A 24860-nucleotide genomic window follows, 5' to 3' on the forward strand; every position below is an offset into this window, starting at 1 on the left:
TGGCCATGTGAGGACAGAGTAAGAAGACAGCCATTTATGAATCAGGAAGTGGGCTCACACCAGACATAATCTGTTCATGCCTTTATCTTGGATTTCCCAGCCTCTGGTACTGAGGAATAATGTCTGTTGTTTATAAGCCACCCAATCTATAGTATTTTGTTACAGCAGTCTGAATAAACCAAAACAACTCTCCTCCAAATGATTTGGCAGTGTGAAATAAAGGATGTATTGTCATCAGATCTTCTAATTTTTTAATAAAACCCCAAAATACAGTTTTAATATGTAAATATTGTAAGATAATCCAAAAAATTTTGCAATAATGTGCATTTTTTTTAGTTTGTGGCAAATTCAACCTTTGAATCATCAGTTTGTCCCTTCTGCTTCAATGGATTAGGCCAAATCCACAGTTATCTTTTATTTAAACCATACTGGTTAGAAGCTGTCTCTCCCATCTCAGAAGTCACAGACACACTGTTCATACCTTTAACAGATGTCATCATTCTTTAATTTTTTGTGTATATGTGTGTGTCTGTGTATTTGCACTTTTGACTACTAACTGCAAGCTTCTTGAAAAAAGAGTACAATTAATAATTCATATATATATATATGCATTATGTTTATTATATCTCACAATTATCTGCTAAATCAATACTCGCTAAATGTCAATGAATGTAACCTGAGGGAGGGCATGGACCTCAAATAACAGCCAGCATAATACTAGAAGTACTAGTATATTTCTAAAGTCCAAATTAGTTGTTCTGTTTTAGTTTTTAATTTTTAAATTTATTTTTACACAAAACTTATGTCTGTTTTTCTTTGTATCCCTCCCTCTCTTTCTTCCATGTACTGTGTTAAAATGTATTGATTAATTCTTTTAATTTTAATGAACTGTTAAGTGACATAAATTCTACATATTAACTAACTTAATCCTCATGCAAAGCTTATGATGCAGATGCTATTATTACCCCTGATTGCAAGTGAAGAAACCGATAGTTAAAGAAACTTGCCTATAGTCACACAGGGAATAGGTGACAGAATCAGAATTGGATCATAGGCAATGGCCTCTTCACCATATCATGCTGATTCTATTAAAAACAACAGCTCTGATAAGGGGCTAATATCCATAATATATAAAGAACTCATACAACTCAACACAAAACAAACCAACAATCCATTTAAAAATGAGTAGAGAACTGAACTGAACTACCAAGTAAAATAGAGACAGACTAATAGAGAGCATGCATACAGCTCTGGTAGGGAAGGGGTGTTGAGGAGTATTGAGAAGTAAAATTAAATTCAAATAAAATAAAGAGAACTCATAGACAACAGTGTGGTGATTGTGGGTGGAAGGGGGTGGTAAAAGTGGGTAGGTGCAGGTGAAAGAGGGTATAGAGGGGATAAATGGTGATGGGATAAAAAATGGGCATAGGACCTGAACAGACACTTCTCCCAACAGATATATGAAAGGACGTTCAACTTCACTAGCCATTAGGGAAATGCAAATTAAAATTACAGTGAGATATCACCTCACACCTATTAGAATGGCTATTGTCAACAGGACCAGTAGTAACAAGTGTAGGAGAGATTGTGGAGAAAGAGGAAGCCTCATTTACTGCTGGTAGGAATATAAACTGGTGGAGCCACTGTGGAAAACAGTATGATGCTCCTCAAAAATTAAGAATAGAATTGCCATATGACCCAGCAACCATTTTCTGGATATCTCCCCAGTAAAATTGAAGACATTTATTCACAAAGATATATGCAACCCTGTGTTCATTGCAGCATTATTCATGTTGGCCAAGACATCGAAACAACAAAAGTGTCCTTCGATAGATGATTGGATAAAGAAGATGTGGTACATATATACTATGGAATACTAGTCAGCCATAAGAAAAGATGAAATAATAGCATTTGCAACACATAGATGATGCTTGAGAATATCATGCTAAGTCAAATAAGTCAGACAGAAAAAGTCAAGAACCATATGATTTCACTCATATGTGGGATATAAAACTGAAAGCGACAAATGAACAAAAAATAAAAACAAACAAGAACTCAGACACAGACAACAGTATGATGGTAGTAAAGGGTGTCAAATATATGGTGACAAAAGATGATTTGACTTTGAATGGTGGGGAGACAATAATATATCATAAATACAGGAATGTACACTTGAAACCTATATAATCTTATTAACCATTGTCACCCCAATAAATTTAATTTAAAATATAAAAACTAAAAAAAAGCAGAGGGCATGGAAGAGGTAACAATTTAACTTTTTAATTAACATATAATTGACAAGGAAAACTGTACAAAAAAATGTTTAATGCCTGGAAGGAAACTGCTGACAGGAACTACTTCTGGTCCTGGAAATGGGAAAGGAGAATGTAGATAAAGACTTTCACGATTATCATTCTTTTATACTAAAATGTTTTTGATTTTTGCTTTTGTTTTCATTTTTATTTTCTTCTAATCCTTTACAATAAAAGATGCAATTGCATTTGTCACATTATAGTTGAGTTGAAACCACATATTGGTCATCAGTAAAAGAATTCAGCAAATATCAAGAGACATTTATTTTATTTTATTTTATTTTTTTTGCTTTCCACATAAATATTGTTTTATTACCAGGAGGACGTGACCACCTCTGTAGTAAGGCACAGCACAGTGACACTGTCATGGCGGCAGAAATCCCTGCTGCTGTCCCTTGGATCACAGCCGAGACAGTGGCACAGGCCTAAGGCACTTGAGATTGCCCCTCAACTGAAGCACAGTGGACGGGCCTGAGAGTGAGCCCTTGGCGATGGTCCAAGGTCTCGGGACCTGTGTCCAAGCTTGTATATTTCCATGAGTGCTGAAGATGGGACACTGAGAAGTACCAAAAATGTACAGGCATCTTTTAGTGTCTTTCCCCCTGAGTGAGAGCACCTTTGGCAACTGTTCCCAAAGTCTGGCCCCTCAGCAAAGGTGCGACTCCATGCCCTGGCCACCCTCGGGGTTCGAGAGACAGGCCCAGGGGAACACGATGGCTGAGTGTTCTCTGCGAACCATGCACACGCACGGGGGTGAGAGGCAGTTATGTGCTGACACACACGGTGTTACTGTGAGTTCTCAGGGTGCACATAGAGGACAGGTGACAGGGGCATCAGCTAGTCTGTCCCACCTGGTCCAGCCCATCCACTTCGGGGCCATCGAGTGGGCCGAGGCCCCGGTAGCCACTGTAGACCCTGTCACCGACACTGTCACTGGGCTCCATCGGGCAGATGTAGTCCGTCGATTCGTCGAACTTCTTTTTCCTTATGTTTCCAAAATGTGAGAATCCCAGTTTCCTTGGCCGGACTTTGGCTGTGGTGGTCAGTGGTGTGTAAGCTCGTGAGGTCATTTTCTCCCGCTTCTCCTGCTCAGCCTCAGGACCAATCAGAGCATTGAATTTGGTAGTTAGGTGGCGTCTGAGGAGCGTCTTTTGTGGGGGGATATTGAGTAGCATAGCCAGGGTGTCCCCAGTGAAGCGTGGCTCCAGGATAATGAGACCTCCATGGACGCCGCTCCCACGAAGGTTGGGTGCATACTCCGCCAGGTCCACGGACCGCAGCCACTCCATCACCCTGTGGTTGGACCACTGCACAACTTCTGAAGGAGAAAGGTTACCCTCATCAGCCGGCCGCCGGTGCAGGCAGTGGGGGTTGAACTTGTTGACGTGCAGCACGTGAATGGCACATTTGATGCTGAGATGATGTAGTTGGCTGGTGACTTTTAAGGAGAGTAGATCATTCACAGTCAGGTACTGCAGCATACATCCATCAACTCTGGATTCATGAAACTGGTCTTTGTACTGGGGTAAGCCAATATCATCAAGCCAACGTGTCACCCAGATGCGGTCTAGGAGTGCAGACTTCTCCTCCTGCTTGGTGTTGATGGCTTTTACTGCTAAAACCAGCTTCTTCCTGTGAAGAGGGTGCTTAATTCCTAGCTCCTTTTCCATGTCCTGAGGGGTAGCGGTCAGTAAAGTGTGGCCAGAAGTCACCCACTGTCTGGCAAAGATCACGTACTGAGCCAGGCCGAAGTCCTCCAGCCACAAGCACACGCGCTCCGTAGGCCACTGGGCGAAGGGGGCATTGGGGTCACTTTTCTGACCCTTGGGGTCTCTTGTCCTAGAGAGCCTTGGCCCTGCAGTCGCCCGGAGCCCACCTCGCCGAAACTCCGCCATCCCCGGTACGTCAGTGTTGAAATTTCCTGACTGAGTTCTTCGGATTTTTCCCCAGAATTTCTTGATGCCTTTGGGACTCGGTTTACCATCTGGTGTCAGGGGAGACTGGGGACCCGACTCAGTACCAGATGACATGGATGAGAAGTCGTTGGCCATAACAGTATCATCCCAACCGCTTTCTGTGTCTCTAAGCCTGCGCAGGCTGTTGCCTGTGGGGTCAAGCTTGGGAGTGGTGGGAGTAGATTTGGTAGCGTCTCCATTGGGCATGGCTCCTGGAAGCTTCCCAGGTAACGTGGGGTATTTGTGCTCCGCCAGGAAAGTGTTGTCCTTGGGTTCTCCGACCAGGGACAGTTTGTTCCCGTTGACACACTTATCCACAGGTTCACTTCTAAAGTCTTCTAGACTACAGGAGAGTTTTTTCTGAGCCCTGGTTTCCAGTGATTTCTGTGGAAGTGGAGGTGGCCCCACTACAGGAGAGCTACATCTTGGAGGCATCTCTTCCGGGCCTTTGTTTGCAGTGCTCCACTTTCTGAAACTTCCCTCCAGCTCTTCTTCATTGATTGAGAGATTTCTTTCTGAAGGCCCTTGCGCTGCCAGCACGATCTCCTTCACCCTTCGGTACTGGTTTAACAGCCCCGCGAGCTCCTCAATCCGGCGGTCCTTATCTTCATTGGCAATAAGCAAAGTTTCCATCCCAATTTTCAGACGTTGAATTTCTTGGTCTTTCTCTGCATGATCACTGTGGAGAGCTGCAGTCCGGGAGAGCTGGCTGTGTAGACGCTCAATTTCTGCATCTTTCAGGGCTACCTGCTCCTGCAGCTGGGCCACTTCAGCCTTAGTGGCCTTCAGCTTCCACTCATACTGATTCCGTTCATTTTCCAACTCTTCCACCTTGATTTTGAGGCGCCTGAGCTCTTGCAGTAACTCCTCTGCTTTTCTCTGTTTCTCCTCCTGCTCTCTCTGCTCCTTCTCCATGCCAACCAGCTTGAGTTTCAGGTCAGACACTTCAGTCATCAGATTGAGCTTCTGAGTCTCAAGAGATGTGCGACTTAGCAGCTCCTGTTGAAGCATCTCTTCAGCAGCATTGAGTTTCACCTGGTGTCCTTCCAGACACACCTCCAGGTCCCGAATCTTCTCTCCTTGGGCTTCCACTTGGTCTGTGAGGACACTCACCTGTAATATGAGGGATTCCTTGTCTCCTTCTAGACGTGCCAAGCGTTCCTGGTATGTTTCATTATTACCAGCACCGTGGTGATTTACCTGGGACAAGCTCTCCTCGAACCACTCCTTTATGTAGGCGGCTGTGGGGCCCGGGATCTGGCTCAGGAGCGCCGCTCTCTCCTGAGGACGCTCCAGCGTCTGCAGGGCCAGCCTCAGGTCCTCCACGAGATGGAGCACTGGCAAGGGGCTCAAGTAGGAGGCCGGGGAGGCCAGTCCAGGCTCACAGGTACCGTCACCAGTATCTGCACCCGTTTTCGTGCCTGCAGTGATCCCGTCCATCTGCTCCAGGGCAGCTGCCAGCGCGTGGCTGGCCTCAGAAGCCATGACTCCTTCTCCCTGCTCAGCGTCCTCCTCCTCCTCCTACTGGGTGCGGGACTCCTCCGGGCGGCTCAGGTGTGCGGGCCGCTCCCGTGTCCTTCCCACCTCCGAACATGAGAGCTGAGAGCCAAGCTGCAGGTCACTGACCCACCGACCAACTGACCGACCCACCAGCGGACTGGCCGGCGCGGCCGGGTCTGGAGCCCACGTGACGGGGGCGGGGAGCCATGGAGACTCATCCCGAGGCGCCGGCTTCCCCCGCCTTTCTTCCCCGGGGACCGCCCTCCGGCCCAAGAGACATTTCTTGAGAATCAATTGGTTATATTAGGAATTTACAATAGAGTAGTGTATATTTTATAATTATATTTATTACTAGAGGCCTGTTTCATGAAGAGATTTGTGCAATGGGCTTTCCCTTCCCTTGGCTGCTGGCACCAGTTTTCCTCTTGCACCCGGGATCCAGGCCTTCGCTCTGGCTGGGCTCTAGCCAGAGCCCCCGCCCCCCAGCCATCAGGCCTCAAGGCTCCGCTGATCCCAGGACCATCAGGCTTCACTGCTCCGCTGATCCTGGGGCCTGTGAGGTCTCATGGCTCTGCTGATCCCGGGGCTGTGAGGCCTCGCTGCTTGGCAGGCTTTGGGTACGTTTGGTTTCGCTCCACCACTTGGAGCATAGTATGCAAATTAACCACCATCTTTGTTGGTGGTTAATTTGCATATCGCCCTGATTAGCCAATGGGGAGCATAGCAAAGGTATGGTCAATTACCCTTTTTGTCTTTTATTAGATAGGATTATTTGTGAATTGTGCGTTACACATGCTCTCTATTAGTAAAATCTGCAATAGACATATGTACATATATATGTATGTATATACATATATGTATATACATCTATGTATGTGTGTGTGTATATATATATATATATTTTGTCCTGGAAAACTAGTAGTTAAACATTTGGCACACATTGAGGACATGCAGACATCTTCGAGATCCAGCCGAGGAGAAACTGGTTGGAAATACGTTTACTTTGACTCAAGGAGATGTATTCATGAAGTTTCAGTTACTTACATGTATAGCTAGGTTTTGTCAGCCATACACATGAAGGAGAGACTTCTATAAACATTTAAATTTCCCACTTGCTGACTTAATACAATGACATAAAAGTGCAGGCCAGATATTATATTGTGATCTGAACATACCCCATGGTGCAAGGCACAGAGAGTACTTGGGTTGCAGTCATGAAACAAGAGCCAGAAATTAGTCTGTGGAAAATTTCTCCAGTTATAAGCCATGGGTATTATTACCAGAGAATTAGGATATTCTTGACACCTAGTAAAATGTATGATTCTTTCCTGTCAAGAACATACATGATACTTGAGAGTTTACAATTATAAACACTTCATACTTTATTTTATTTATTTTTTCATTGTCAAGATATTGTATTTATGTTCAAGTCAAATATTTTTAAGGTTAAAATAAAACTTCATACTTTTTAAAAAAGAAATAGGTATTTAATTTAGAAAATAACTGTTTAAATGAGGTGGTGGTGGTGGGGGGGGGGGGTGCTGTATAGGAAGACCTCTTCAGGCTACTTTCTTTTCCTTTCTTGATTGAAATGGCATTTTTGATAAAGGTTTAATTCAATATTTAACTGCAATTTGAAAATGTTTTAAAACATTTCAATAAAACAACTAAAAATTAGTAATTACCTGACTTAGGCATATATGAAGGTGACCTTTTAATTTATTTTGTAAGAAAACAGAAAAGTCAGATAAAAGTAAAATATGAAAGTTAGGTAATAATGTTTAACAATAAAATCAATAGAAGTAGATTGCTAATTTTAATAAAACTTATCAGATCATAGCAAAAGTGGTAATTTATTAAGAAGAGATACAATTGAGAAAGATAAATTTCAAGTATAGTAAAAATTATACTGAAAGAAATTGCTAGACTGATAGCTACTCATTAAGAAATTTATAATGTGAGCAATGATGTGTTGGAAAGCACACTGGCCTAGGATTTGATGAATGTGGGTTCCAGCCCTAGCTCACCTTTAACCAATTGTGACACTGGGCTATTTGTGTTTCCTCACTGGTTAAAAAAAAAAAAAAAAAAAAAAAAGACATCAGTTGAGCCAATTGTCAATCAATCATCTGATTGAATCTTAAGTTCTCTCTCACTCTCTCCTTTAATCAATCAAGTCTGATATTTGTCATAAAGAATAAATTACGACCTTATACCTATAGGGTACATAATATCTACTATTTAATGTTGAATAATTCTTCAAATACATCATGCACTAATGCACTACTACTCTAAATTCATTTTATACTGAGCAGAGCTCTTGCCCTTCAGGGATGTGTCCTCCTCAATTCCATGTTTGTGCCACCTTGCCACCCAAAAACTCTTCCTAATGTTTCATTATAGCATTGCCAAGGGCATGCATTTGTGCTCTGATTACCAAAGTCTGCCTCAGTAGTTTAAAATGTTCAGGTTGGATAAACAGGTTGGAAATTATGTTCATTTCCCAGACTGTGGTGGCTGTGGTCAAGCATTAGAGAAATATTATTTCTTATTTATACATTTTGAGACACTAAGTAAAAATAACTGCTTGGATGTGTTCCACACTAAACAGTACTGAAGCAAAGGCTTTTACACATTTTATCCATGACTTGGATGATGAAACAGGGATCCTATTTATTCATTTCAAGCATAACATCCTGGAAAGAGGTGCTGCCTATCCTTTGGAAAATTTGATCAAAATTCAAGGAAATCTAAGTAATTTGGAAAAGCAACCAGGAAAGGGTTGAGTAATCTCAAGAGATATACATTGGATGGTACAATTTTAAAGTAAATGAAATTATTTAAATGTCAAAAATGTATTGTGTGTGTTTGTGAACAAATTTTAAGGGTCTGTTGTTCAGACTGGGTCGGCAAATTGAACAAGAGACAATTATATTTCAACCTAGCTTTTTCTCTTAAAAGAGTCATTGTAAATCTGGCTAACTTGAACATATACAAAGAATAGTTTCAAATTCATACACAATTTCATCCTTGAAATTAATAAAATAAATTTAAAACAAACAAACAAAAAAACCCAGCAGTATTTCCTTGAGGGAATTTTGATTTCAAATATCTCTGCATGTTAGATGTTACTGTAGAAATATATTTGGTTATTGAGTGCATAATTAATAGAAAAAAATAACTTAGAGGAAATTTGGAAGACAGCAGTGACACTGGTCAAAGAATTAGAATTAACTTGATACTGAATTTTTGGACTGGAACCCTGATTCTTTGTCCACCGGAATCGAAGAATGAATCCACGGACAGAGAGTGGTATAGCAAAGGTGGAAATTTTTTGAAGAACAAGTACAGACTCTCACGTAAGGAGGGGGAAAGGGTCCCACAGAACTGACTCCCATGAAGGGATGGGGAAGAGTCCCACTGAGTCCCTTTTCTCTACAGCTTATAAAGGCTGCAGTTCCTGTGTCCTGATATCCCCATTGGTTGGTCAATATTCCCCTTCAATTGGTCACTATAGCAACCCCTGAACTCAAAGGTCAAACCTCACATGAGACATGTGAGGCTCTCCTCCCTCATTGTTCTCCTAATTCCTTCTGGGCTTTCTTCCTTCTTCTTTATTTTGTAAATATAGGCCTTTCTTGGCTACTTGTAGTTCCCTTGTCTTATGTAAATGCAACTGTTGCTACTCCCTTATTTTATGGAGATGTAACTGCACCTGGTTTCCTTGTGTTATGGAAATGTACCTTCTCCCAGTCTGCAGTCCCTGCACTTTTCCATGGACCCCAAGTCTAAAAAATTCCTAAGCTTGCCTATATCCCCCTAAAATTCCTGCTTCAATATGACTATAGAAACAAATCCTGAAATTAAAATAGTTCAAAATATAAAACAGGATGCCTGAGAAATGACATAGTAAGGCTTTTAAATATATCTAATATTTTTTTTGAAACTATGAACAGAAAAAAATTGTTTTAAAAATGGAATTTGGACATAAAATAGCTATTTGGAAGCATCTACTTATAATCATTTCTGTAAGTGCAGGGGACAGTGTACAAAGATCCAGCTGCCCAGGTCTAAAAGTAGCACTCCTTGTTTCTCCTTCCAGAACTAAGGTTACCTTCAGCTCTTCTACCTCCTACACTCTCCTCTTAAATGCAAATCATTTAGGGAGGGGTTGCCCTTAATTGACTAATTTTATCTTTTAGTCAATACCTTTGAAACTTAACTAAAAGAGAAAGATAAACTGGTTAAGGGTTTTAGTGGTTATGCTGCCCTCCTGGAGATAAGGGTATGTGGAAGAAGGAAAGGAGTGTTTGTCAGAAAGAAGGAATGTACCGAAGATGTTGCCCCTCATATCAGTCCACTTTGGTGTGCATGCCAAAGGTCACCAACCCTTGACCTAGCATAACTTTGGGGTTTGGTATGAAATGATTAAAGAAAGTTTAAAGAACTCTCTTAAATTCCAAACTCCATAAAGTGCTTTCGTCTGTAGTGCTTCAGAGTTGGTAGAAATGGTGAAAAGTGAATAGCTTTAACATCGTCAGATTTCTTTAATTAAAAGTTTCTGGCAAAGGCTCTCAGCAACACTGTCTTATATTTTCCAGAACCGATTGTTGTTCTTGTGCTTTGCCTAAGTGTGTATGGGTAATTTCCAAAGTCAAGAGGTAGCCATTGTTAACGTAAAAAAAACCATTGAAACCTGTAAAGAATTTTTCTGAGTTTATTTGAGCCAAACTGTCAACATATGCCGGGAAGCAGAACCTCAATGAATTGAGATAGTGCTCCAGAGAATGGCAGGGTTACATCTGTATTTATACATGAAATTCATTGGTGACAGATTTAAGGAGGTGGGATTAAGTGAAGCGGGGAAACCTCTGTGATAGGATAAAAAGTAAAATGATGGACACATACTTAGGTGGGTGCAGGATCAATTAACATGATAATGAAAGAATCTGCTGCATCTGTCCTGGGCCCAGCACACCTGGCCGTGCCCCAGGGGCTCCAGATACAGGGAAATCACAAGTTACCCAGACATTTCAAGGGTATGTTATCATAGATGCAAAAAGACAGATAGGCTCAGTTACAGTAAAGGTTGACCTTATCAGTGAAGATATCGGCTTAGGACGTAACTGCCCACCATAACTGCTTTTAGTTAAAGTTTAATTTCAGACCATCCTTTGTGATTATTTTAGGTCTCTGAGTCTGCTAGGCTGCCACGCAGGCCTTCCCTGAGCTTGTCAGGTCAGCGTGCGGCCCCTTTCGTCCACACCATAAAGAGAAATAAGAAAAGCTATGACTAAATGAAGGAGCAAATCAAATCCACATGACTAAAATTCTTCTATGTAAACTTTATTAATCATTATTTCAGGAATGTAAGACTCCTCTGTGAGTGCACATAGAAAAACTAGTTTTGTGTTCCTGACATACACTATTAAAAACTGCCTCCAGTCAAGAAAGAGTTGGTTTACACACATAGAAATGGAAGTATTATTACTCCAGGGGAGTGTAGAGCACTTTCCTCTAAGTGTATGCTGATTTTCTCATTTAACATCCAATAAAATTCTGTTTCCATTGTCCAATGTGGTTATGCACTCTAAACTCTTTAGTATTAAGCAACTAAACTATGCCCAATTGAAAAGATGGAAATTGGGAAGACATAGTTCTTATAGTCATATGACATACATATTCATCAAAGGGCTTTGGAAGAATAATAAAAAATGTGAGAGTACAAGAGTGCCCTGGGATGGCTGAATATTACCTACTGTCCATTCAAGTGAAAAATTATTGAAGCACACACTTGTTCAGTATAAATATCAGATCAACATCACTTTTGACATATGTTCATTCTGACTGAGGAGAAAGAATACAATAATTTGGCAAAACACATTTTTTTTAAACTTACTTGGATCAAAACACAGGTTGGTAGAGGTATCTTTATAGTAGAACATACTTGACTTTCTGTGCTTGGTATCCCAACTACCCTTAACAAAATGGCTGCCTCTTCTCACTCTTTCTACAAAGTATGAATGGAAAATCTGTTCTGAATATGAAGTATGGTACCTATTTGCTTTGTTTAACAATGGACAGATTATTTTGATTTTCTGAATTGTATAAATCATCCCATTCGATTGAATGACTATCCCATTGATTGTTATCTTACTGGTTATCGAAGCACATTCTTCTGTACCTAGGAAACAGGACAGCAAAATTATCCTAAATTGTTTTAGTGGCCACAGATGGTGCTTTCCAGTTGACTCAGTGGTCCTAAGACCAGGACAGTGCAATTACTCTAAATTGCCTCGATGGCTCTAGAATAATGTGTTCCTGTCAACCCAGCGGTCCCAGATGATGTGTTTCTGTCAACTCAGTGATCCGGAGACCCAAAACTGTAATTAACATGCTTAATTTCTGCTTCTGTAAACTGCTTTTTTTGAGAACCAGGTTCCTCATTCTAAACCCTGAGATGTAATCAATACCTTTGTGATTTTTTTGCCTATATAACCTTGGAACTATGACCAAATAACTACTGTGAGATTTGGGAATGGCTCCCCCATAGACCCGGATTGCAATAAATGTGACTCTTTAATTCAACTTCTTGAGGCATCCTTCTGTGATTTGCGGGGTACATTACAACAAATATTTGTCATGACCTCTAATCCAGCTTTTTGAAAACATTTTAATTTTGCCTCTACTGTTATGTCTGTAAAATGTTTTAAAGTGAGAAAGTAGGAAGGGGAGCAGAAAAGTTTTATGGAAAGAAAACATAGTCTAAGATCTATGAAAAAATAAACTGCTTTTTGTCTTTAAATAAAACATTTATTTTCTTATTTCTTCCTTTTTTCTTTTCTTTCTTTCCTTCTTTTTTTCTTTCTTTCCATGAAGGTGGAACTTTGGGTCTGCCTTATTCACTGTTGTTTTCCCAATGCTCAGAACAGTGTCCAGCAGATAGTAGATGTTCAGAGACATGTGCTGAATAGATAAATGGTGTTTTTCTCTGTAAATAACATTCAATGGGTATTTTTCTAAGTATTTCTTTATGGTAGAAAATCCATTGACAGTAATAACTGAAAAACAGTCTTAATTTACCCCCACCCACGAAGGAATTATGTTAACAGTGCACATAAATTTCAGATGAATACACTTGAAGAGGTGAGAGATAAAAGTAATATCCTCTCCACATCCACATTTTCCCACTGACTAGGTAAATGCAAACCAACCCAGAGGTCAATGGAGTAACAATTTGCAATCTTCATTAAATTGCTATGTACAAACATTAGTAAGCATCTAGCATGTGTATGGAGCTTTACTGTGAGCCATATACAGCAATGAATAATAACTAGGCATGGACCTTATACTCACATGACTTCACGTCAGGTAAGGGAGAAGGATCTAAACACAAATAATTGCAATATAGTGTACAAATTGCAATAGCAGAAGTAATAAACCCTGTTTGGAGGAGCTAGCAAGCAGGGCATATTTCCTAAAGGATATTGTGACAGAGATTACAGAAGATATCTTGATGTTTGAATGTTAAACAGGAACTTGCTACACAGACAAGACTGAAAGGTCATTTAAAACATAGCAGCAGCTTGAGCAGTAGTGTGAAGGCAAAAAGCTACCTAACACATTAGGGAAACCACAAGTCATATCTGTGATGTGAAGAGGAATGGGAGTTGAGTTTGAAGAGATACACAGGTATAAATTCAAAAGGTAACAGAAAGCATTTAGAAGAGTTTAAATAAATTAGGGCAAAATATGATCAAATTTTCATTTAAGAAAGAGAACTATAACTCCAGTCAAGAATGGGTTTGAATAGATAGGGTGTGATCTAGGAGTCCTATATAATAAAGAGGTGATATGCAAATTGACCCTCATTCCGACATGCCATCACAAGATGGCTGTGCCCACAGCGGAGGTGGGGTTCCCATAACAAGCCTTAAAGTGCAATCAGCAGAAACCTGAGGCTGTGTGGCGCTGGGCCGGGGTGGGGGACCTGAGACTGTGCCCCCCCACCCATCCAGTGGGACTTGACAGGGGACCTCAGGTCATGTCCCCTGCCCAGTGGGGCTTGAAGGGGGACCTCAGGCCACACCACCAGCCCAGGCCGGGGGACCTGAGGCCATGCTGCCAGCTCCGCGGGGCTTGACAAGTGACCGCACGCTGTGCCCCCTGCCATGGCACCTGGCTGGGGGACCTCAGGCCGCGCCTCCTGCCCTGGTGCTGGGCTGGGATATGTGAGGCCACATCCCCGGCTCAGCAGGGCTTGAAGAGAAACCTCAGGCTGCACTCCCTGCCTGGCGGGACTTGAACGGGGACCTCAGGTCACGCCCCCCAACCCCAGCACTGGGCCAGAGTACCTCAGGCCATGCTGCCTGCCCAGCGGGGCTTGATGGGGGACCTCAGGCCATGTCCCCTGCCCTGGCACTGGGCTGGGGGCCCTGAGGGAGCCCCCCGGCCCAACAGGTTTTGGCAGGGACCTCAGGCCATGACCCCCCACCTTGGCATCGGGCCAGGGTACCTCAGGCTGCACCCCCTGCCCCATGGGACTTGACAGGGGATCTCAGGCAATGCCCCCTGCACTGGGCCAGGGTGCCTGAAGCCATGCCCCTGCCCTGGCACCAGGCTGGGGGACCTGAGTCTGTGCCCCTCACCCGGCGGGGCTTGACAGAGGTGGGGTTGGCCAGGTCTGGATATCACCCAATGGGGGTGGGGCTGGCTGGGTCTGGGTCTCGGGCGATTTTGAGGTGCACACAAGTGGGCGAGGACTTGACTCTGGGTCCCTCAGTATGCCCCAGACTCTGACAGGAGGAAGATTTTCATATGCATTTTACTAATTTTCTTTCCTCTCTGTCACTTCTATTACAGAGAAAGGGAAAATAGCATTATTAAAAGATTTTCTCTAATTCCATTTTAATGTGCATGAATTTCATGCACTGGGCCACTAGTGGAATATAAAAAAGGAACAATTTTAGGGTCTTGGACCCAGGTATCCATGAATACCTACGTATACATCATCATTCAAGAGACATTTCTGAGTTAAAAATGTAAATTGAGGAATATTTGGTACATATGGGGTCATTTAGGTCCATGATATGTGACAAAGTTAGGATATGAAAAAGCTAGATAGTCAAGAATAACAAAAAAAAAAAATAGCATAGAAATAAAAGCCTAGAAACCTAGGGAATGAAACAGAAAAGTGCTGGGCATAAAGATATGAGAAGAACCAGGAGATAAATTACTTATATTGTAAATACAAGGTGTCCCAAAAATGTAAACATACTATAAGGGAAATGTTTATAAACATACATTTCATTTTCAATATGTAATAGAATCTATAACTATCAGCTGTTTACATGTGAGTACATTTTGTGCAGGACACACTATATATCCACCTCTCTTGTCTCTACAGTTTGAAACATTCAGAAACTAAGCAAATGTTACATATAGCTAAATATTCCAATAGTTCAGAATAGAAGTGTAGAAGAAAAAAAATTTAGAAGGCATTAGTATCCATCAAGTCTGACTGTCCATTGGTTCCTGATTTCACCTATAAGCAAAGCATTAAAAAATGTCACTTGAGCCCTAGCCAGTTTGGCTCAATGGATAGAGTGTCAGCCTGAGGACTAAAGGGTCTTGGGTTCAATTTCAGTCAAGAGCACATACCTGGGTTGTGGGCTTGATCCCCAGTAGGGGGTGTGCAGGAGGCAGCCAATCAATGATTCTCTCTCATCATTGATGTTTCTATATCTCTCTCCCTCTCCCTTCCTCTCTGAAATCAATAAAAATATATTTTTAAAAATATTACTTGACATTTGTATAGTGGTTTAGTATATATAAAGTGTGGGTTTTTTCTAGGTACCCAGCTTATAATTAATTCTCACAACAAGCCTATAAGGTAGGAATTATTTTCAAATGGAGAAAACCAAGGTTCAAAACCTAAGTAAACAATCCAAGAGAAGTTCCCAGTCTCCTGACTGAGTCTCAGATTGCTTCTCCTAATGTTATTCACAGAGTCACAGGAGTAAAATCTTTCATTTACACCAAACAACTCTGGCTGATTGAAAATCAAGTTGAGGAGGTGGGAAGATGGTGCCTAGCAGAACAGGGGTGAGGGAGAGGGTATAAGTGAGTGAGGGGGTGAAAGGAGAGTGTATGGGTGTGTGTGGTGTATGTGAGAGTGAGTGAGGGACAGTTAAATCTGGCAGGAGTAGCAGGGGCTGGCAAACCAGACTCTCCTGGACCAGAGGCCCCTACCACCACTGAGGGCACTCCCCGGGCTGCAGGGCTCGGGCATGGAGCTCACGCCATTTTGAAGGGGAGAACAGCCTCTTCTAGGAACTCATCAGCACCATCATCCAGACTGGCCTTAGACACTGCCCGTGACCCTGTAGCCACTCCAGTCAAAATCCTGCTGCTCTGCCCACAGACCTACAGACCCTAGTACTTCCACCTCCAAGGGTGCACGGCTCCTGCAGTAGTAAGTGCGACTCCCCCCACCCTCAGCAGCCAACCTCCAGACACCTAAGTTGCACATTCCCAGCATGCAGGCCAGTGCCCACCACCCTACAGGCCGCTCTTGGATGCCTCTGTGAGCCCCAGTTGGGTGCGCTATTATCCAAACACAGGCGAATGGCTGTGGCAGTAGAAATTCTGACTTCCCCGCCTCCCGGCTGCCTGTCCACAGATACCACAATCACGTGGCTTCAGTGAAAGGTCCCCTATGAGTATGCCACCCTGGCAAAAGGCCCCTGGGTGCCTCCGTTAGCCACCACTGGACACGAGTGAATCCAACAAAGAGCACAAGGCCCAGGCAGAAAAAACTGAGTCTTCCCACTCCACAGCTGCCAACCTCTGGACACCCCAGTCACACCGTTCCAGCGTGCAGGCCTCCTGACCCACCGCCCCAAAGATGGATCTTGGGTGCCTTGTGAGCCCCTGTTGGGCATGTATGAATTCAACCAAGGGTGCAAGGCAGCAAAAATTTGGACTTCCTCCTCCCCAGCAGCTGACCTCTGGACGCTGCAGCTGCACCTTTACAGCACACATGCCTACTGAGCCTGCTGCACCTATAGGCGGTTCCTGGGTTCCTCCTTGAGCACCTGCTTGGCACGCTCATATCCAAACAGGGGCACAAGGCCCCCACAGTAGAAATTTGGACTTCCCCTTCCTGGCTGCCTACCCACAGACACCATAGTCACATGGTTTCAGCACACAGGCCCTCTGTGACCGGTGCCCTGGGTGCCTCTGTGAGCTGCCACTAGGTGCACTCATATTCAACCAGGGTGCAAGGCCCTGGTAGCACAATGTCGGACTTCCGCCTCCTTGGCTGCTGACCTCCAGTCACTGCAGTCGCACTGATCCAATGCACAAGCCCCCTGAGCCCGCTGCCCCAGCAATGGCCCCTGGGTGCTTCTCTGAGCCACCGCAAGGCACAACTCAGGCTGCTGGTATTGATCCCCATGGTAGCTTACTCTAACACATGGGCCCCCTGAGCCCACTACCCCAGCAGACACCTCCTGGGCACCTCTATAAGCAGCCACTGGGTGCATGTATCCAACCAAGGCTGCACATCCCCCAAAGCAGAAACTGGGACTTCTCCCTCCATGGGGTCAGTGACACACCACAATTACTCCAATCCAGTGTGTGGGCCCCATGAGCACACACCCCTTGCAGACTGGTCCGGAGCCCCTCTGTGAGCTGCCACTGGGTGTGTGCCTCTCCAAACAAGGATGCACAGTTTTCTCAGTAGGATCCATGATATCCCCCACCCGGCTACGTACCTCTGGACAGTTTGTGAGTTACTGAGGACTTGACTCCCTGGACAAGTTCACATTGTTTCAGCCATAGTCTCCGATAATCCCACATCTCCAGTTGCTGGATGCTGAACCCCCTCGTGATTCAGAGAGGGAAATCACTTTGGCCAGAGTCTCACTGCCTCAACCAAAGATTGAGACACCTGTCCCCCAGTGTCACAGGCTCCAGGACCGTCGTAGTGAGTTGCAGAGTGACACTATTCCAGCAAGAGTCACACCACACTGGCCAAAGTCACAGTTCCTGAGCCTCAGGCCGGAGACTCCATCCTCCCAGGCCATGGACTCTGAGAACCCACAGTGAGCACATAACAGTGAGACCTTAGACAACCTTTTCCACAAGAGCCAGAACCATGATCACATCCAAAATAGCTTGCACAATGAAGCTGGGGTGAATCACTTTGCCAACCTGTGACGAGACTTCATCCATAAATAAGAAACTAACAATCAAGGTCCAACTACATCAAGAGAACCCAAATAGCTCATGTAGGGTGCTCCACTAGATCACCAAACCCAGGAGGCCTGAAACACCACACCAGTAGCACCACCCACAAAAGAACTTGGGTAGCAAAGCTGTGGATGTAAGACACAGAAACAATTAAAATGTTACCACAAAAAATTGGGGAGACAAAAAAATAATCCCCCCAAAAAGAGAAAAAGCAAAATCACCACAATGGCAATTAAATGAAATAGAAGCAAGTAACATGTCAAAAAAAATAATTCAGAGTAATGGTTATAAGGATGCTCAAATAGCTGGATGACAAATACACACAACTCAATGAGAATTACAAGGAACTAAAAGAGAATGTCACCAACATGAAAAACAAAACAAAACAAAAAAACAAGAGGAAATGAAGAATGACATAGCTGCAATCCAGAACACAATGGAAGGCTTCAACAGGAGACTACAAGAGGCTGAGGACTGTATCAGCAAATCAGAAGACAAGGTAGAAAAAAACAAACACAATAGCAACTGGAAAGAAAACTTTAAAAAAAAGCAGGAGGAGAGCATAAGGGAGCTTTGGGACAACATAAAACAAAACAAAATCCACATAATAGGGATACCAGATGGAGATGAAGCAGAGCAAGGAATATAAAATGTGTTTGAAAAAATAATGACAGAAAACTTACCAGATGTTGGCAAGAAGAAAACCACACAAGTCCAAGAAGCACATAGAATCCCAAACAACATGAACCCAAAAAAACCAACACCAAGACGATTAAATTTGCAAACATCAACGGCAAAGTAAGAATCTTAAAGGCTGCCAGAGAGAGACAGAAAATTACCTACAAGGGATATTCCATTAGAATATCAACTGATTTCTCAACAGAAACAACCAGGCAAGAAGGGAATGGAATGAAATATACAAAGTGATGCAAAGCAAGGGACTGAATGCAAGAATACTATACCCAACAAGGCTATCATTCAACATTGAAGGTGGAATCAGAAGCATCACAGACAAAAAAGGGCTAAAAGAGTTTATTACCACCAAGCCAGCAATGCAAGAAATGCTAAAGGGACTGCTGTAAAAAGAAGAAACAGAAAGGCAAGAAGGAACACAAACATAAAGAATAAAAATGGCAACAAACAAGTACTTACCAATAATAAAATTACATATAAATGGATTACATGCTCCAATCAAGAGACGTTGGGTAGCTGAATGGATAAGAAAACATGATTGATATATTTGCTGCCTTCAACAACCCATCTCAGAACAAAGGATTCAAACAGAGTGATAGTGAAGGGATGGAAAAATTTTTTTTCAGGCAAATGAAAATGAGAAAAAACCTGGGGTTGCAATACTTATATCTGACAAAATAGATCTCAAAATAAAGGCCATAACAAGAGATAAGAAGGGCCACCAAATAATAATAAAGGGAGCAATACAACAATATATAACTCTAGTAAACATATATGCACCTAATGCAAGAGCACCCAAACACATAAAACAACTTCTGGAAGATATGAAGGGAGAGATTGACAGCAATACAATTAGGTAGGGGACTTTAATATTCCCCTGACACCACTTAATAAATCCTCTAAACAAAAAAATCCACAAAGAAACAGCAATCCTAAGTGACTAACTAGATCAGATGGACTTAATTGACATCTTTAGAATGCTTCACCCCAAAGCTACAATATATACATTCTTTTCAAGTGAACATAGAACATTTGCAAAGATAGACCACATATTAGAACACAGGCAAAGTCTCTTCAAATTCAAGAAGATAGAAATCAAAACAAGCATCTTCTCAGATCACAATGGCATAAAATTAGAAATCAACTATAATAAAAACAATGAACAAAATCAAACACTTGGAGTCTAAATAGCATGCTATTAAACAATGATTGGGTTACCAAAGAGATCAAAGGAGAAATTAAAAACATACAGGAAATAAATAACAATGATAACAAAGCATTCCAAAACCTTTGGGACACAGTGAAAGCAGTCCTGAGAGGGAAGTTTATAGCTGTACAGGCCCACTTCAAAAAACAAGAAAAATGGTAATAAATCCTCTAACTCTACAACTTAAAGAATTAGAAAGAGAACAAGAAAAGCCCAGAGTGAACAGAAGGCCATAATAAAGATCAGAGCAGAAATAAATGACATAGAGACAAAAAACAAAACACACAAATAAACAAACAAATAATCAATGTAACCAAGAACTGATTCTTTAAAAGGATAAACAAGATTGGTGCACCTCTATCCAGGCTCACCTAAAAACAAAAATAGAGGACCCAAATAAACAAAATCAGAAATGAAAGAGGTGAAGTAACAACCAAACCCACAGATATACAAAGGATTGAAAATAAATACTATTAACAATTCTACTCCAATAAACTGGACAACCTAGATGAAATGGACATATAACTAGAAAAATAAAATCTTTCAAAACTCCAACAGGAATAATCAGGAAACCTGAATAGGACAATACTACTGATGAAATTGAAACAGTAATCAAAAAGCTTCCAGCAAACAAAAGCCATCGACCGGATGGCTTCACAAAGGACTTTTACCAAACATTCAATGAAGAACTAAAACCAATCCTTCCCAGACTATTTAAAGTAATTCAAGAGGAAGGCACACTCCCAAGCTCTTTCTATGAAGCCAGCATTACCCTAATCCCAAAACCAGATAAACACACTACAAAGAAAGACAATTACAGGCCAATATCCCTGATGAACATAAATGCTAAAATCATCAAGAAAATTCTAGCAAACCAGGTCCAGGATTAAATTAGAAAGATCATACACCATGACCCAGTGGGATTTATTCCAGGGATGCAAGGCTGGCACAATATCCACAATTCAATAAATGTGATACATCACATAAACATATTGAGAGACAAAAATCACATAATTATATCAATTGATGCAGAAAAAGCATTTGACAAAGTCCAACACACTTTTCAGATAAAAACGCTCAGCAAAGTGGGATTAAAGGAATCATACCTCAATATAATAAATGACTTATATGACAAATCTACATCCAGCATCATTAAAACCATTTCCCCTAAGAACCAGAACGAGACAGAGATGCCCGTTTTCACCATTCCTGTTTGACATAGTACTGGAAGTGCTAGCCACAGTGATCAGACAAGAAGAAGAAATAAAAGGCATCCAAGTTGAAAAGAAGAAGCAAAATTGTCATTATTTGCAGATGACATGATACTGAACATAGAAAACCATAGAGATTCCATCAAAAAATTATTAGACTTATTAAATGAATTCTGTAATGTAGCAGAATACAAAATTAACGCCAAGAAATCTAGGGCATTGTTATACACCAATATTGAACTTTCAGAAAGAGATATAAAAAGACAATCCCATTTACCATTGCACACACACACAAGAAATTAAGACACCTAGGAATAAACTTAACTAAGGAGGTAAAAGTCCTGTACTCAGAAAACTATAGGACTCTGAAAAAAGAGACAGAAGAAGACATAAGCAGATGGAAGAACACACAGTGTTCATGGGTTGATAGAATCAACATCATTAAAATGTCCATACTACCCCAAGCAATTTATAGATTCAATGTACTGCCCATTAAAATACCAACAGCATATTTCACAGACCTAGAACAAACTCTCCAAAAATTCATCGGGGAAAAAAAAAAGACCCCAAATACCTGCAGCATTCCTGCGGAAGAAGAAAAAAGTTGGAGGGATGTCACTACCAGATATTAAGCTGTATTACAAAGCCACTGTTCTCAAAATTGCCTGGTCCTAGCACAAGAACAGACATATAGACCAATGGAATAGAATAGAAAACCCAGAAATTGACCCAAACCAATATGCTCAATTAATATTTGACAAATGAAGCAAAAACAAACAATGAAGTCAAGGCAGTCTCTTCAGTAAATGGTGTTGGGAAAATTGAACAAATACATGCAAAAAAATGAAACTAGACTACCAACTTACACCATACACAAAAATAAACTCAAAATGGATAAAGGACTTAAATGTTAGATGGGAAAGCATAAAAATATTAGAGGGATCCATAGGCATCAAAATCTCAGACATATGCCAAAGCAATATATTCACCGACACAGCTTCTAGGGCAATGGAAATTAAAGAGAAAATCAACAAATGCCACTACACCAATTAAAAAGCTTCTGCATAGCAAAAGAAACCATCAACAAAACATCAAGAAATCCCACTTCATGGGAGAACATATTTGCCAATGTTATCACTGATAAGGGTTTAATCTCCAACATTTACAGGGAACTCATACAACTTAAGAAAAGGAAGATAAACAATCCAATCAAAAAATGGGCAAAGGATCTAAATAGACACTTTTCAAAAGAGGGCATTCAGAAAGCCAAGAGACATATGAAGAATGCTCAAAGTCACTAATCATCTGAGAGATGCAAATCAAAATGACAATGAGGTACCATCTCACACCTGTCAGAATGGCTTTCATCAGCAAACCAGCTAATGACAACTGCTGACGAAGATGTGGAGAAAAAGGAACCCTCGTGCATTGCTGGTGGGAATGCAGACTGGTGCAGTCACTGAGGAGAACAGTATGGAGTTTCTTAAAAAAACTAAAAATGGAACTCCCATTTGACCCAGTAATCCCACTTCTAGGAATATATCCCAAGAAACTAGAAACACAATCAGAAAGGATATATGCATCCTGATGTTCAGAGTGGCACAATTTACCATAGCTAAGTTTTGGAAACAGTGTAAGTGCCTATCAGCAGATGAGTGGGTTAAAAAACTGTGGTACATCTACACAATGGAATACTATGCTGCTGTCAAAAGGAAGGATCTCCTACCATTTGCAACAGTATGGATCAAGCTGGAGAGCATTATGCTAAGCGAAATAAGTCAGTCAGAGAAAGATAAATATCACATGATCTCAGTCATTTGTGGTTTATAATGAACAACGTACACTGATGAACAAAAACAGATCCAGAGACAGAGAGGCATCAATCAGATTCTCAAACTTCAGAGGGAAGGTAGGGGAGTGTGAGGGTTAGGGGGATAGATCAACCAAAGGACTTTTATGCATGCATCTATAATAATAAAAGTGTAATATGCTGATTAGCCTGGACAGCCAGACGACCTTCCGGACATCCTTCCAGATGACCTTCGGAATGAAGCCAAGGTTGCAAGGGCCGAGGCAAGCCACCACAGCTCTGAGGGCTGAGCCCCTTGCTCAAATTTCATGAATTGGGCCTCTAGTATAAGCATAACCATTAGACACAGACACCAGGTGGATGAGGGCATGATAAGGGAGGGGCAGCCATAGTGGGATTAAGTACACATATGTAATACCTTAATCAATAAAGAAAGAAGAGAAATAAGAAAGAAAGAAAAAGAAAGAAGAAAGAAAGAAAGAAAGAAAGAAAGAAAGAAAGAAAGAAAGAAAGAAAGAAAGAAAGAAAGAAAGAAAGAAAGAAAGAAAGAAAACTAAGTTGATTTACATGTTGGCAACTCCATGAACTGCCTAACTTGCATCTCTGGAATTTAGCATAGAAATGACTTTTCCATTAAACAGACTCTTTAACAATAATACAAGGATGTTTAAGTAGATGTGTTGAAGAATCATCTTTAATTAACCTTTAAACTGTCAGAGAATTTGACGTATCAGCTTAACTCAGAAGTCTTAGTATACTAGCACAAATGGGCATACTTGACTGGGTGTGGTTATGAACGCTCATGAGAATTTGCAACCAATCAGTTTGCAAGGTATGAAGAAATAAGGAGAAAATTTTTAGCTCTCACAAAAAGAGAAAAAAAGCATTATTTCTGGTGCTGTTTGTCTGTCCCAGTTTCAAAGTACTGTATGTTTAAGACTGGCCAAAACTCTCATCTCAGCGGCTAATCCTGAGGTCTTCCAAAGGAACATCCCATAACAAAACCCAGACTCTGACCTCACTCATCCCATTGGGACTCCAGTGTTCCCTGCCATGTGTTCCACCTCTGACTGACCCTGAAGCCTCTGTTTCAACTTTGCTACTATCACTTGGTGCTGACAGCTCTTCACTCAGCATACTAAGACTGACACTGCATTGGAAGACTCTGGACTCAGCCCAGTGTCACTGGGAGGAGATGAGCCAAGGCAGCTACACCAGTCCCCTGCAGCCAGAGCATCCCCCTAACCTTCATGGAGGGTGTTCCAATTTGGTTAGCTTTCCTTCTTAATTAACCAAAAGACTCTTTTGTGTCACTATATAGTTGTTTTTAAAGCAACTTAAATGTTCATTTTTTAATGTAATATAGAAGTTATAAATCACTTTAACAAAACAAATACAAGAATCTTATTAATCTATACTAATAAAAGCCTAGGTGGTCCTCGCTCACGCCCTTGTGTGATGTCATCACAAGATGGCCACCACAAAATGGCCACCACAAGATGACCACATGCACAGCAGAGGCAGGGCCTGGCAGCCACTCTGCACAGAGGAGGCTGATTGGGTCGGCAGGGGAAGGCAGTTGGGGGCGATCGAGCCAGCAGGGGAAGGGAGTTGGGGGCGATCAGACCGGCAGGGGAGCAGTTAGGTGTCAATCAGGCTGGCAGGGGAGTGATTAGGGGGTGATTAGGCTGGTAGGCAGGTGAGTGGTTAGGAGCCAGCAGTCCCAGATTGTGAGAGGGATGTCTGACTGCTGGTTTAGGGTTGGGGCCTAAACCAGCAGTTGGACATCCTCCAAGGGTTCCCAGATGGGAGAGGGTGCAGGCTGGGCTGAGGGACATCCCCCACCCCCGCATGAGCCTCTAGTGTTATCATAAAAATTTTGTGTGTAAAATTATCCAAAGATGAAATGTATGAGAT

General features: G+C 41.9%; 1 protein-coding gene across 1 annotated transcript; it reads right to left on the reverse strand.

Annotated features, from left to right (window-relative positions):
* Positions 1–2598: 2598 nt before the first annotated feature.
* On the reverse strand, positions 2599–5928 carry LOC132230564 (liprin-beta-2-like). The gene is given in 3 exon segments (XM_059688203.1): positions 2599–2803; positions 2805–2854; positions 3164–5928. Coding segments are annotated over 3 exon segments (2730 nt in total). The 5' UTR covers positions 5753–5928; the 3' UTR covers positions 2599–2712.
* Positions 5929–24860: the final 18932 nt, after the last annotated feature.

This window comes from Myotis daubentonii, chromosome 3, assembly GCF_963259705.1.
Source record: "Myotis daubentonii chromosome 3, mMyoDau2.1, whole genome shotgun sequence".
NCBI lineage: Eukaryota > Metazoa > Chordata > Mammalia > Chiroptera > Vespertilionidae > Myotis > Myotis daubentonii.